The sequence below is a fragment of the Furipterus horrens genome, unplaced genomic scaffold, assembly GCF_987537825.1.
Source record: "Furipterus horrens unplaced genomic scaffold, mFurHor1.1.pri manual_scaffold_9, whole genome shotgun sequence".
NCBI lineage: Eukaryota > Metazoa > Chordata > Mammalia > Chiroptera > Furipteridae > Furipterus > Furipterus horrens.
This window is the reverse complement of record NW_028327179.1, coordinates 93,178,423-93,193,415: the sequence shown is the minus strand read 5'-3', so window position 1 is coordinate 93,193,415 and position 14,993 is coordinate 93,178,423. Positions and strand designations below refer to the sequence as shown.

The 14,993-nt window shown below is 38.1% G+C and overlaps 1 protein-coding gene across 2 annotated transcripts in view; it reads right to left on the bottom strand.

The window, feature by feature from the left end:
• Positions 1-14,993, bottom strand: part of TRIM24 (tripartite motif containing 24) — a 96,801-nt gene that overhangs the window by 23,154 nt on the left and 58,654 nt on the right. Inside the window, exons 6-9 of one of the 2 annotated variants that reach the window (XM_090287563.1) lie at positions 14,802-14,916; positions 9,964-10,110; positions 5,331-5,448; positions 2,648-2,916 (exon numbers count right to left, since the gene is read on the bottom strand). In XM_090287563.1, coding sequence (XP_090143689.1) covers positions 2,648-2,916; positions 5,331-5,448; positions 9,964-10,110; positions 14,802-14,916 — 649 coding nt within the window. The remainder of the gene's footprint in view (positions 1-2,647; positions 2,917-5,330; positions 5,449-9,963; positions 10,111-14,801; positions 14,917-14,993) is intronic. The other variant, XM_090287564.1, reaches the window with a different exon arrangement.

The window sequence follows — 14,993 nt, the reverse complement described above, 5'->3', positions numbered from 1 at the left end:
AGCAACTTGAAAGAATAAGATTAGGAATTAGTTATGAGCATAAAAAATATCAAAATCAATGTTATTTTAATTAAATGGTGTTGATTAATTTGTAAGATACAGAAGGAAAAAAAGGGAGAAATAGTGATCTTAAGGAAACTGACATATTATCATTATACTCATCTGCATTCTAAGTCCCTTCATTATTACAGGTTTTGATTTTATTCTATGTCAGTAGTTCCCAACTGTGTAAAACCATGGAGGACAGCAGATGTTCTAACATGCATTCACTGTTTAGGGAAATTAAAATGTGTGTGTGTGTGCGTGCGTGTGTGTAATTATTTCCACAGTAGTAAATCTGGCTCAGGATTGAGAAACATCGCTGTGAATTATGTATAAATAAATAACATATGTGACAGTGCTAACAAACTTAGATGTGTCCACTGGAGTATAATAGAGTGCACTGTGTACTGCTAAATAAACAGAGATTCACAATGTCTACCAGTCATGTACCTATGTATTCAACTTCTGTATCACCTAGCTCTTTAGCCATGCAGAGTACACGGTTAACCTTCAGAGGAGAAGAAATAGGGAACTATCATGTAAGTGATTTTTAGGAGTAATCCTTTAAATTTACCTGAACCCTACGGACAGATGTGTAATAGAATACAATTTGAACATACCTACAAAGCCAGGGGCACACATAAACACCTACTTATAGACAGTCATTTTCCTGCACATATAGGCAAATAAACTGGTAGAAAACTAAGAATGCAGGTAAGCAGGGCAATATAAAAACATATAGAAGAGTGCAAATTGATTAAGTGGAAAATGTATGAGTGAATGTTTGGCAGAGCAACTTAAAATGAAAGGTGAGTGTGAAAGAAGGTTCAGGCGTCATTGAAAGTAAAGAGAAAAAGAAAAGTGTATGAGGTAATGACCAAAAGATGCAAAAATTATTTTAACTTTAAGTGAGAAAAATAGGTTGTATAAAAGAGATTTACATTATATAGATTATGTAGCAGTAAATCCTAGACAGGAAAAATAAGATCAAAAGTAAATTTCTAGATACACAAGCTAAAGGCTCAGAGGTCATTTCTGTTTTGTCATTGCTTATATAAGTAACTATGGGAATGTGACCAAGTCACATAGTAGCTATTAACTGCCTCAGTTCCTCACTTCTTATTGAAAAGGCAATTTACCCTTTTTCAGGTTAATAAACTATTAAAAAAAATAACTTTACCACCTCTGACAAGATAAATATTAATCATGCAAATGCTTATCACTAGGCATTCAAAAAGTAACTATCCTCTCTCTCTTCTTTTCACATTTAACTTCAGAAAATTTTTTTGTCCCACTCTGCAGTCTATCTGCAATACATCACTGCAGTCTGCAGAGCCAGTAACAAAATCATTCCTCAGTTTTAACAAAATTTCAACTTTGCCAGTTTCTCTTCTGGTATCTAAAATGTGTAATTCCTTTCCCGTGGAACACTCACCAAAGACCTCTTAAATTGCTTGTTATTTACTTCCTGTAAAAACCTGGGTTAAAACAAAGTTTGAGAGGAATAATCAATTGGTTATACTAATATTCCCCTGGATCTGACATGCCTTCCTAATCAAATTACTAGAAAGCCATAACCTCAAACACATACTTCAGGCCTTCAAAGAAGCAATTTAACAAAATCAGGATCTACCTATGCCCACAGCTTTTATTCAGGGTTAAAGTAAGAGTCCTATGAAGACAACTTCTATGTTCTGTTAAATTTCTACAAAAATACTATTATGCCATTTAATTACTTTTTCATAAAGACCCACATTTACCTTTTTCTCAGTGCTAGTAAAATGTTTTTCCTCTAAGTGGCATGCTTCCTTTTTACCACATAATATAGATATTGTTTCTATTTCTTTTTGCTTAGGTTGGCAAAAAGTTCTGAGCTAAGTCTTGTTCTCAAGTATAATGAGAATTCTTAGCCTAGTTCTACACACTCTTATTAAACCCCATTCCATTTCATTTGTGTCATTTACTGTAAGTCAATTCAAATCCTTCTCAGAAATAGGAATATAAATTCATAAATAAATAACTAAAAATAAGATAATTTGTATGAATTAGACTTTACACTTCTTATTAAACCTTTATTAAATCTAAGTAGGCCCACATCTGAACTTAAGCAGGATGGTTAAAATATTTAACAAAGTATACAAATATTTTATCTTAAAAACTGGGTTAAAAGTAAATAATATTTCATAATTAGTGAAAATCAGAATGGTTCATGGAATACTTGCTCAGAAATAAAGTTTGAAAAAGGTATATTTCTAATGAACCTCATCCCTGCCCTTTTCTATTTCATTTTGCTCTAGTGTCTAAGAAATAGTGTGGTTTTCTAAACACTGCATCCTCACACTGTCTATAATATTAAGATAATGAAGAGGAGATGAAAATAGATGTATCAGCTAAATAGACCATCAAATTTTTTTCTTTCTTTTTTTTTTTTTTTTTGAGAAGGGTTAAAAATCTAGGAGTTAAAACAGGGATTCTCAATGCAATAAATTTTTATAAATTCATATATTTAAATCAGGGATGATGGATGTCTTGGTTATTTTAAGAGCTGATGAATACAATTGTACTATAATTATCTATGTTAGGACAGGCCTGCTTCCAAATTTACCTGATGAGAGATGGAAGGTTGCTGGATGGGCCCCTGCATTCTAGGGTTTGGTAAACCCACAGGTGCCGGCCTCCGTTGCACCTGTTGCCTCTGAGCCATTACCTGTTGCTGCATATGCTGGAGACGTAACTGAGCTAGGCTGATCTGTGTTGGAAACTTGGATAACTGGTTTGAAGATAAACCACCTTGTGGCTGTGAATTCTGTTCCACGACAGGATTCTGCTTAGGCATTTGTGGTTGACTCTCTTTATCCTCGATTACTAAAGAACCTAATTAAAGAGAAAAGGTTAAGTTCTAAAGTTTTTCTTGTAGTGAAATACCACATCTTGTAAGGCTATAATCTTGCTGAACTTCTAAACTGCCAAGGAACTTTTCAAACATGAGAAACCTTTACACTCTTAATAATAGAATGCCCCAAAGAGCTTTTGTTAATGGAGGGTCTATCAAAATTCACCATATTAGAAACTAAAAATGAGAATTAAAAGAATTTTTACTAATTCATTTAAAAGTAATAAACCCATAATAGCACTTTTATGAAAAATAACTTCCCACAAAAACTTAGTGAAGAGAGACATTGTTTTATATTTTTGAAAATCTCTTTGAATGTCTGGCTTAATAGCTGAACTCTCACGTCTGTTTCTGTATTATCTGTCACGATATTTAGGTTGAAATATATGACGAAAATTCAGCCACACATGATATGTTGTTGGAAAAGGGAGGCCTCTTTGGTTCCCTGAAGGAGCCTCAGACTGTATTTTGAGAACTGCTGTGGTATATTAAAACAGAACAAGCACATCTGACACTGGCTCTCAAAACAACCCCACAAAGTATTCCTGAGTCTTTAGTATTAATAATTTGTAATATTTCAAGTTCCTTAGTGTCAGAGGACGGCCCCTGGCTATATGTGGCCAAAGTTTTAAGACGTAGTCAGGCCTACTTCCGGACCATGAGCTCCAGTTCGCTGACTTAGCATGTGTTGTGTAACCACTTCCGGCTCGCTGGTTCGGCAGGTGTTGTGTAATCCTTGGCCGGAAGCCACCTTCGGCCCCCAGCAAACATAAACCCGCTTCACTGTGCAGCAGGCCTAAGAGTGTGTGTCGCGAGCACGCTTAGCGGCGCCCACCAATGAAACACGCAAGTCCTCCCAGCGGCCCCGCGGAAGTCGCTCTCCGCCGCCGGGCCAAAGCGCACCTCGTCACTCAGGGGCTCGGACCCGACACTTACACCTGCGCGGGGCACTCTGTGCCAGTTCTCTGACAGAGAAGCTGTAAATGACAGCTGAGCAGTCCTACAGGAAAGGATAGTACTTAACTTTATTATATCAAGAGTTTCACAAACAGGAGATACTGTTTTTATTGTTTTTGCGATGCCGACTTACCTAAAACTATACCCACTTATGTGTGTACAGTTACACATATATCCTTAATTTTCCCTACGCCTAGCTCTATATTGTAAGTGATATGCTTATTAGTAGATACATCTCTACATATAAGACTACTTGTATGGATATATAACTCGTGATAGGTTCTCTATTTGAATGTGGTTTGGTGGGATGGGAAAGGGTTAGAGAGAGTTATTTAGATACATGCCTCGCGTTAAGACGCTTCTTTTTAGTAATATAGGTGAGAAAGTGTGAGTTCCAGGCGTCTGCTATAAATCAGTAAACATATGGCTGCATGTGCTTCTAAACTGAACCGCAGGGGTCACCTTATCATTTTTCCATTAAGGGGTCACCCTCTCACCATTCTTTTGGTTCTTCCCTTGCAGGGATGAGCTTCGTGTAAGCCTATTTCTTCCTTTCCTGGTGTGTTCTGAGAGTACGGGCTGTCTTTCCTGCCCTTTCTTCCTTTCAGATCCAGCACCTAACTTATGGAATGAGAGACCAACCACCTTTGATGATTTTGAAACAAAGTTAATGAGCCCAAAGGCTGTGATCAAAGAGAATATTTGCAGTTGATGAAGAATGTGTAGGGAATTCTTAAATTTGTTTCTATAATTTCCCTGTGAGAAATTAAGAAAGGAGGCAAAAAAGTGAAGACTTTTTCTTCTAGCAAATACTGTAACTAGAAAGTTAAAATAACTCCATGCTGAACTGCCCACAAGGATGTTTGAGCTCCTAATGTTCCTTTGTGATAATTCACTGTACTCTAATATTTAAAATTTGGGCACTTTTCTGTATGCATGTTACGCTTCCATTAGGAAATTTAATAAATATATAATTATTGTGTAATAGGCAAAAGAAAAAAAGTTTCCCTTAGTAAGATAAAGCAAATGAACAACATTAGATGTTTGATGAGTGTCTAAAGAGTAAGTAAGCCGACAATAGTATGAGATATACTACTTTATCAGAAAATATTCTAAATATCAAGTCCTATATCAATTACAGTCACATGACAAAAGTTTTAGCAACCCATTCTGATAAAAAGTTCAAGCAAGATTCTATAAAAAATAGAACTCCTTAGTCCCAAGTCAACAGAGGATGTTCAAATCATCCATATATTTACGTTTATATTCATGTATGTGGCACACATATACATTAATAAAATACTAGCAAAAATTCAATGTCTTTAAACCAAAGTAATGAAAACACTTTGTGGGTGGAAGGAATATATTTTCAATGACATCACAATCATTAAGAGTTCCAGAAACAAAAGCACTGGAGAAAATGTACATAGTGACCTACCTAAATTGATAATATTTTGAGCCCAGAAACTAGGATCACAGTGAAATTGGATGGTATTGTTGGTCACTGGAGAAGCATCACATCTTGCTCGAAGAAGGTGCCGTAAGCGGTATGTAATCTAGAAAAAAGGAGACAATTAAACATCAATATCTTTATAAAGCAAATAATTTATTATGCTTCCAGTAAATATACAAAAAATAGTCTCTTGTATGTATGCCAACACAAAATAAACAAAATATAAATGATAGAAAGTAGACATACAGTTTTATTTCCAAAACAAAAAAAAAAAAATGAGATGTAACTCAGTTGGCTATGCTGTTGAATACAAAACTAAAAATATCTTAAACAAAAAAGATTTATTTATTTTTAGAGAGAGGGGAAGGGAGGGAGAAAGGGAGAGAAACGCCCCCAACTGGGGACCTGGCCCACAACCTGGGCACGTGCCCTTACTGGAAATTGAACTGGCAACCCTTTCCGTTGGCAGGCTGGCGCTCAATCCAGTGAACCACACCGGCTAGGGCCAAAACTATAAGTATCTTCAAGTGATAGGTTAAAGTCAGTCTTTTAATTAATAAATCTTCACAGAAGCACCAACTAAGTATTTGTAAAGTAAAAAATTTTACTTTTATTTATTTTCCTTACACTGTTAAAGATGGATTCGGAATTTAGATTAGGTGGCTAATGAGTTAGAGAAAAGACAAACTGATCTCTGCTCAGGAAACCTAAGTACACCCATAACTAGGCCTGCTAGTTAGTGAAATGGTTGTCCTGGCTCCATGCTTTGAGCTTCTTGTTTTCAACCTCCCCCCACCCCAACCCCCATGCAGTCCTCAGTGAATACTTGGGTCATTCGCCTTCTATCCTTGAAGAGTTAAGCTCCTAGTTCACCATCACCATGTTTACCACTACTCCTACCCAACTAGATGATCCTTCCTTACAGCTTGCTTCCTCTTTGCACTGATACAAATACTCCCACAAACCCTAAAGGTCCTATAAGCCTTTGCTCTTAAAATTTTTCCCTCTCCTTTTGATCTCACCCTATCATTATCCCTACCCACTTATCCCTCAGTTCCTTCTTATCCAGCTTAAATCCAGGGTCAATCATCAATCTTTTCCTTGCAGATACCCTCAACACCTCCTTCTCTCACATACCCAATTACACATAATCCTGTCCCTCTCCTCAGCCTTCTGCCCTGGTAAAACAAAAGTTACTTCAAAACTTAGAGACCGCTCTAAGGTTGACTGGCTATCGTATGACATTCTCTGGTCCTTAGCTTCCCTACTCTCCTAAATGACTGTTTCAAACCTCCTTTCTCTTTTCATCTTTCCAGGATCTGCTCCCCCATTCTCAGTCTCGGCTGATGATCTTACTATTTCACTAAGAAAACAGGAACAATCAAGGACCTTCTATCAATATCAGTGTTTCCTCCTATTACAATGAATTAATGCCAAGTTTCCAGCTAAAGCCAGTTCTTCTATTTGTGCAACAATGCTCACCCCCTTGACAACTCATAGACATTGCAGAGTAATTTTCTTCTGTTTCCTGTATCACTAAGCTTTCCATTTTACAGGATGACGCCCATCAACATATACACATGCTTTAAGTTTTCTCCTCCATCTACTGTCCCTCCAAACTGCTCTCTTTTATAGCACAACTCTTCAAAAGACTCATGTATGTCATCATCACCCATTCCTCTTCTCCACTCTATTCTGAATTCCTCAATTCAGGCTTTCAGCAGCTTTTCACACACATTAGAGAGACAGGAAGGGAGAAAAGGGAATGAGAGAGAGAGAGAGAGAGGATGAGGAGAGAGAGACAGAGAGACAGAGAGAGAGAAACATCATCGATCAGTTGCCTCTCATACATGCTCTAACCGGGATCGAACCCTCAACGTTTTGGTGTACTGGACAATGCTCCAATCAACTGAGCAACCCAGCCAGAGCAGCATTATTATTATTATTATTATTATGCATGTAAAAGCCATCATTCAAAGGATAACCTGAGTAAACATGGCTATATTTTATTTATAAAGCATAAGAACCCTAAAGAATAGTTGTATAATATAGCAGTTTTCAAAATTTCTGAGACTGGAAATCCTTCTAAATGTGTAAAAATAACATTTAAAGGATAACCTGGGTAAACGTAGCTATATTTACAAAGCATAAGAACTCTGAAGAACAGATTGTATAATATTGCGATTTTCAAATTTTCTGAGACTGAAAATCCTTCAGAAAATTTTAAAATTATCATAAGCCTTAACTCCACGTGCATTACAGGCAACTTATTTTATTAACTACATCCTCTTCTAAAGAGGCAATAAACCAACTCGAGTTCTATAGGCTTTTAAAAATTAGAAAAAATATGATTCAGTCAATCAGGAATCTGGTAATATCGGTTCATGATGACTCTCTATGCCTATTTTTTCCTATAAATAGTGTAGAGGACAATCTCCTATTTCAAAATATCTTTGTGCAGATTAAGTAACCCTATCTTCTATTTTTATTGTTTTTTTCCATATTATAATCATGAATTTGTAGAATAAAATTAGAGAAACAAAATTTTATACTGATGAGATTGACTGAATATCTTTGTCTTTTGATTCTAAAAGACAGCTTTGCTGGGTAGAGTAATCTAGGTTGTAGGTCTTTGCTTTTCATCACTTTGATTTCTTGCCAATCCCTTCTAGCTTGCAAAGTTTCTTTTGAGAAATCAGCTGATAGTCTTATGGGGGCTCTCTTGTAACTAACTGCTTTTCTCTTGGAGCTTTTAAGATTCTCTCTTTGTCTTTAACCTTTGGCATTTTAATTATGATGTGTCTTGGAGTGGGCCTCTTTGGGTTCATCTTGTTTGAGATTCTCTGTGCTTCCTGGACTTGTAAGTCATTTCCTTCACCAGGTTAGGGAAGTTTTCTGTCATTTTTTTTCAAATAGGTTTCCAATTACTTGCTCTCTCTCTCCTCCTTCTGGCACCCCTGTGATGTGAATGTCAGTATGCTTCATGTTGTCCCAGAGGCTCCTTACACTATCTTCATTCTTCTGGATTCTTTTTTCTTGCTATTCTGATTGGTGGTGGTTGTTTTTTGCTTCCTTATGTTCCAAAAGGCCGATTTGATTCTAAGCTTCATTTATTTACTGTTGGTTCTCTACAAACTGTTCTTTAATTAGTGTATCCTTCATTTCTGATTAATTTTTTATGCTCTTGAGGTTCTCACTAAGTTCCTTGAACATCCTTATAACCAGTGTTTTGAACTCTGCATCTGATAGATTGCTTATCTCCATTATGTTTCGTTCTTTTTCTGGAGTTTTGTTCTGTTCTTTCATTTGGGCCATGTTTCTTTGTCTTCTCATTTTGGCAGCCTCCCTGTGTTTGTTTTTATGTATTAGGTAGAGCTGCTAGGTCTCACAGGTTGGTAGAATGGCCTAATGTAGTAGGTGTCCTGTAGGGTCCAGTGGCACAGCCTGCCATTACCAAAGCTGGGTACTAGAGGTGCACCCACTGTGTGGGCTAAGTACACCCTTCTGTTGTAGTTGAGCCTTGATTGCTGTTGACATGCCCAAAGTCAGCCACTGCTTGTGTTCTGTCCAGGGTCACACAGCATAAGCTATAAAGCAGTCTATAGATGGCTGCTACTTGCACCAGGCTTAGCTGTGCCCAGGTGAGGCCAAACTGTGAATTGAGGCCGGCTGCTGCTAGTGCCAGATGCTGCTTGTTTGAGAGAATTTAGGTAAGTCTGAGGAATGGGCCAAGACAAGCCATTCATATGGAAAACCCACTGGAAGCAGCTTGGGTGGGCCAAAAAGTTGGGTGGGGCAGGGCCTCAGGGAATCACCAGGGTGGAGCAAAGAGTATGAGCTAGGTTGATGGAGTCTCAGATATGGCACCCACCTGCCAGCTCTGTGGTGGGAGGGTTCAGAAAAGGAACAGTGGCCTCTGCCAGCACTTCTGTGTAGGTAAAAGCTGCCAGCTCTCACCCTGATGTCTGATACTTCAGCTTCTCCCTTTATGTCTCCAGTGCCTTTCAATCTGCTGCCCCTATGCTGAGCTCAGAGGGAGTGAGTCTGAATAAGTCTGTGCACGGGCCCTCTTTTAAGGGGATCTATCAGGGAGTCCAGCAGTTTATGTCTTACATAGCCTCAATCCCCAATGGTTTCCACAGCCAGAAGTTATAGCAACTTCTCTTTATGACGCTGGGACCCTAGGCGGGGGTGGGGGGGTGGGCTGGGGGCTGTTGTGTGGCTGGGACCCTTTGCTCCTGAGATATCCTTCCGATTTTCATCTGCCACACATGGGTTGTGGGACCAGCCTGTTCTCTGTCTCCACCCCTCCTACCAATCTTGATGTAGTTTTGTCAATTCTGTAGTTGTAGGGCTTCCATTCAGGTCAATTTCTGACAGTTCTGAATGGTGCTTGTTCTCTAGTTTAGTTGTAATTTTGATGTGGTTGTGCGAGAAGGTGAGCCATGTTTACCTATGCCACCATCTTGACTGGAAATCAGTTAAAATTAGAAATAGGTTTAAGGCGTTTAGCACAAACAGACTAATGATCATTTCTGGATTTTAAGGATTCCAATAACTCCATTGTTTCTTTTTGAATTTTGATGGTATATTAAATGTCACATTTGGTCTACCTTACCAGTCGCTTGCTATAAAGTAAGGCTGTACTGCTCCCACTGGAAACTGCCCATTTAGAAAAATGCATGACATGTTCCAACTGTTTAGAAAGTCCAGCCACTTCCTGTTGTTGTTGCATAAGCTTCATGCGATGGTCTTTTGCAAGGCTCTGAAAAAAAGTAAGTAATTTCAAAATTAGTTCTGCATAAAAGGTATTTTAATAGTCATTTTTCAGATTACCAAGTTAGAATAACCACCATCTCTAAGAAATTGAAAATACCTGCAATGTTTTTTCTCCCTTAGTATAATAAATCAGTATTACTGCAGCAAAATGCTGTGACCCAAATACTACCGACAGCCCGGGCCTCCACAGCTACCACCACCACTGCCACCCCCACCCCCCCAACTCCTGCTCTTGGTTCTGCTTTATATAGTCTCAGACTTAGGTTTCTGTCCATGCATCTTCCAATATCCCAAAGGAGCAAAAACTGTAGATCAGCTATAATACAGTAGATGTCTGTTAAATTCAATGCCCCAAATAAAATAGATGTAGCCCCCCAACCCCCCACAACCTAGTCAAGTTACCAGATCACATGATTTACTCAATGACATGACTTCCCCTTTTAGGCATTCTAGTCCTGATTGCAATGTTTGTGCCTAGTCATGCCATATGGCAGACAACATGTATGTTTTGTATGTTGTAAAAAAGACATACTATTTTGTCTAGTGAGATTTATATGAAAACCCATTGAAACAGTGACTAATAGCGCCAATGCACTCTCAGAAAAGCTACATAAAAGCAGATTTACCTTTCTCTAAGGGAAGTATACAAGAAAGAACACAGGCTAATAAAAACTGCAGAGCACTGAACTTGGGTTATTTTAAAGGTCTCTATCCAAAAATCTCCTTTACCTGGCAAGGAAAGAGGAAGAAAATAGGGCTTTCTACTGGTTTCAGAAAAAAAAGTTTTAAAGTAAAACTGCTACATTCCAATATGAAATTAGTCTCAATGAAAAATGAACCTAGATGCTAGCCATAATCAGTTTCAAATGTAGAAAGCAGACATTTAAAGGAATTAAAGGAAAAACTGCAGTGACTGTCAGTGGCTTTGCCATGTCTAATTTAAAGTTCAGAGATAACTTACTTATTAGTCTATTTCGACCTCTGAAAAACTGTTTGGACACATTCGAGAAAGAATAGAAATTCTGTTTACTTTTAATTAGGTTGGAAATTGAGAATCAAAAGGTCTAGTTTCTTGGTTTTCCACAGTAACAACTACTTGGGGCTGATTTCTCTTGAGTCCTAGATAAAATTGACCTCACCTGTTTACCTTAAAGGAGGAGTCTGAGAACCAGGAGAATGGGTGTGAGGATTAAGGCATATTTAAAAGGTGCTGTAAAAATTGTAAGCCAAAAAAGTTGATTAAAAATAATACTGATGACCAAGTTCATTTCTTGAGATTGGAGATTTGGTCATCTTTTACTTTTTATCTTAATTTTTAAAAAAATCTGCAAGATTCTGATTTACAGTAAAGTTTGGAAACAAGCACAGCCAGTACTAATCTCTAAGAAAGCAGTGTGACGTCATTTTTTATTTTAAGCGGAGGTTTGAAAACTTCTAAAATTGTTTAAATCCTTCTATTTAAAAGAAAAGATCACAGAAGGAGACAAATACAAGATGGCAGTGTAGGCAGATACAGCTCTCCTCTTCGCATAACCACATCAAAATTACAACTAAAATATAGAACAACCATCGGCCAGAACCATCAGAAACCAAATTGAATGGAAGTCTGACAACTATGGAATTAAAGAAACCACATCCATTGAGAGAGGTAGGAGGGATGCAGACACAGAACAGGCTGGTCTCTCACCCATGAGTGGCAGATAAAAATTTGGGAGGAATATCTCAGGAGTGAGGAGTCCCAGCCCCACACCAGGCCCCCAAGTCCAGGGTTCCAGTGCCAGAAATATAAGCTCCCACCACTTCCGGCTGCAAAAAACCAGCGGGGACTGAGTCAGTGGAAGAAACTGCTGGAGTCCCAAGCAGTTCCTCTTAAAGAACCCACACAGGGACTCACCTACTCAGACTCACTCCCTCTGAGCTCCAGCACAGGGGTAGCAGCTTGAAAGGCACCAGTGGCACAGCGTGAGAAATTGAAGTGTCTGGTATCAAGGACAGCAGAGGCCATTGACTCTTTTCTAAACCCTCTGACCTCAGAGCCAGCAAGCTGGTGTCCTATTTGAGACTCCATTAACCTGGCTAACACTGATTCACCCACCTTGGAGATCCCCAGAGACTCCATCCCACCCAATTTAAGGGTCCACCCAAGCTGCTTTTCCATATGATTGGCTGGTCTGGGCTCAGGCTTCACAACTTCCTAAATCTTCTCAAACAAGCAACAGCTGGCCTCAGTGAGCTCCAAGCCCAGCATTACCAACAGTGAACTAAGATTCACAGCCTGTCTTCACCTGGGACTCTCCAAGCCCAGCACAAGTAGCACGCATCTCAGATTGCTTTACGGCTCAGGCAGGGTGCCTGGGCAAAACATGGGTAGGAGCTGACCCTGGTATGCACCATGTGGGAAACCCCAGGGCCAGTGCACCCACTGGACAGCTACAGGCCACATCGGAGCACCACTACCCTGCCCCTGCACAGCTGGTTTTCTACAGAGGGCAGAGCTTGGTAGTCAGTGGTCACAGCCAGTCCTTGCAGCTGACTGGCCTGGGTAAATCCCTCCCATTGACTTGCCAACAGCAATCAAGGTTCAACTATAAGAGAAGGGTGTACTCAGCCCACACGAAGGGCACACCTGGAATACCCAGCTTGAATGACAGTGCGGGATGTACCACTGGACATCATTATGTAATGACATAATCAATAAAATATACTTAAAAAAAAAAAGATGAAGGGTGCTGGCTGGAGGGGAGCAAGGGGGAGAAAATTGGAACTGTTGTAACAATATAATCAATAAAAAACATTAAAAAAAAAAAAAAAGATGAAATGGTGAAGCCAAAGAACTTACATGCATGACCCATCTACATGAACTAAGGGGGTAAGAACTGCTGTAGAGAAGGGGGTTACCAGGTGGAGGGGGGCAAAAGGAAAAAAAATGAGGGCAACTGTAGCAGCATAATCCATAAAATATACTTAAAAAAATAAAATAAAATATCACAGAACCTTGAAAAAATAGTTCCTGTAAGTGAGGTCTGATTCCTCCTAGCCAGAATACTTCTTCACTAAATAACTATCTGTCTGTAAAAGAACAAAGAATTATCTTCGTCTTTGTTTTTGGTATGCTTGATAAGTCATAGAAGTGGCCATGCTTTTGCAGGAGGAACAGAACTTTCTGACAAAGAACTTATAATTTTGTCAACTATAAAGATGTTGAACTAAATTATTTCTAGGAGTTTTTAAAAATCTTCAAACATTACAATTCTTTTGCTCTTTATCATCTTTTTATTTATTGATTGATTTTTTTTAGAGAGAGGTAGAAAAGGAGGGAGAGAGAAACATCAATTACTTGTCCCACTTATTGATGCGTTCATTGGTTAGTTCTTGTATGTGCCCTGATGAGATATTGCACCCGCAGCCTTGGCACACTGGGAGGATGCTCTAGCCTACTGAGCTCCCCCGCCAGGGCTCTTTTCTCATTCCAAATTGCTTCTTTACTGTGAATTCCTTCAGCACCAATATACTAAAATAATTCTGAAATATTATGCAATTAATATGTTAATATACCATATAGAAGTTGTAATCTCTTATTTGAAATCAAACACTGGCTTTGGATCTTCACCTTCAGGTGTGTAAAACAGCTAATGAAGACTATAATATTTTTCTTATCTTCAGTGGGAAACAACTATCCAAAATGCTCTGAGTATTTCCCCCTAAGTATTGACTTTAGCAATAAAATATTGCTATAAAATATTGAGGGCAGAAGGTATCTCCTTTTACCTAATATCTCATAAGGTAAAGTGTATATAGCTGAGAACTAAATAAAGCTAACTTAGTATATGAGTATCTTTCTAAAAGTTTTTCTCAATTCTACCCCACCCCTTTGGTGATGTCACACTTCAATGAATCTCTAAAATGATTCATCTCGTCAACATTTCCAGAGCTCCTCCTGCAAGCAAGACATTATGTTTGGCATTATGATGTAAATAATAAGAACAGAGACATTCCAACCAGGAATATCTCCCTACTTGCTAGATGGGATGCTGCCTGATTCATGAATCACTTAATAAAGCCAATTAGATCTTCAAATTTACTCAGCTGGGTTTTTGTTCTTTAACACTTTACACAAAGATTTCTAATAATTCGGTTATCTACATTTGCCTTATAGGGTATGTCAAAAGCTCAAAAAATGCTTAAATTCTCTCACTTAGAATTATCGTATTTGGAAATCTACTGAAACAGCATAAAGAGCATAAAAAATTACAATCTATAAAACATCATATCATTTGGTTTAAAAAAATTATTACTGGATATAGCAGAACAAATGTCTTTTGCATCCTTTCCATAGAGTCCAACCTCACAGCTGCTATTAAATAAGATCGTTCTTTGCTAGATAGCACCCATATTCATATTTGCCCTCAGCTAAACTTTCTTAATGTAGATTCACTCTAGTTTTTCAGGCTACACTACTATAAAAATTAACATGAAAGAAAAAGCATTCCAACTGTTTTATAAAGTCATAAATCATCAGCTTGACAATGTAGAGCCTGACAAAGGAAAACATGGGAATGGAAAAAAATATTAAATCATAAAACAATTATATGAAAAAGGCTGAGATTTCAAACTTATAAGTGCATGTAAAATTATATTAAATCACTACAACTTACTGTCCCACTAACTGTAACTTACCTCAAGCTGATGCAGTAGAGCTTTTCCTTTTTTATTTATTTCTACCATCAACGTAAATATAGCAACTTTAATATCCTGTTCCACCTGCTTTTGATTTTGATTTACTTCAATTATCCTGAAAATTAAATGAAAGGGGAGGAATCTCAGAAAATTTGTTTTACAGTATTTAAAATGGATTTTTTAAAGGTCTAT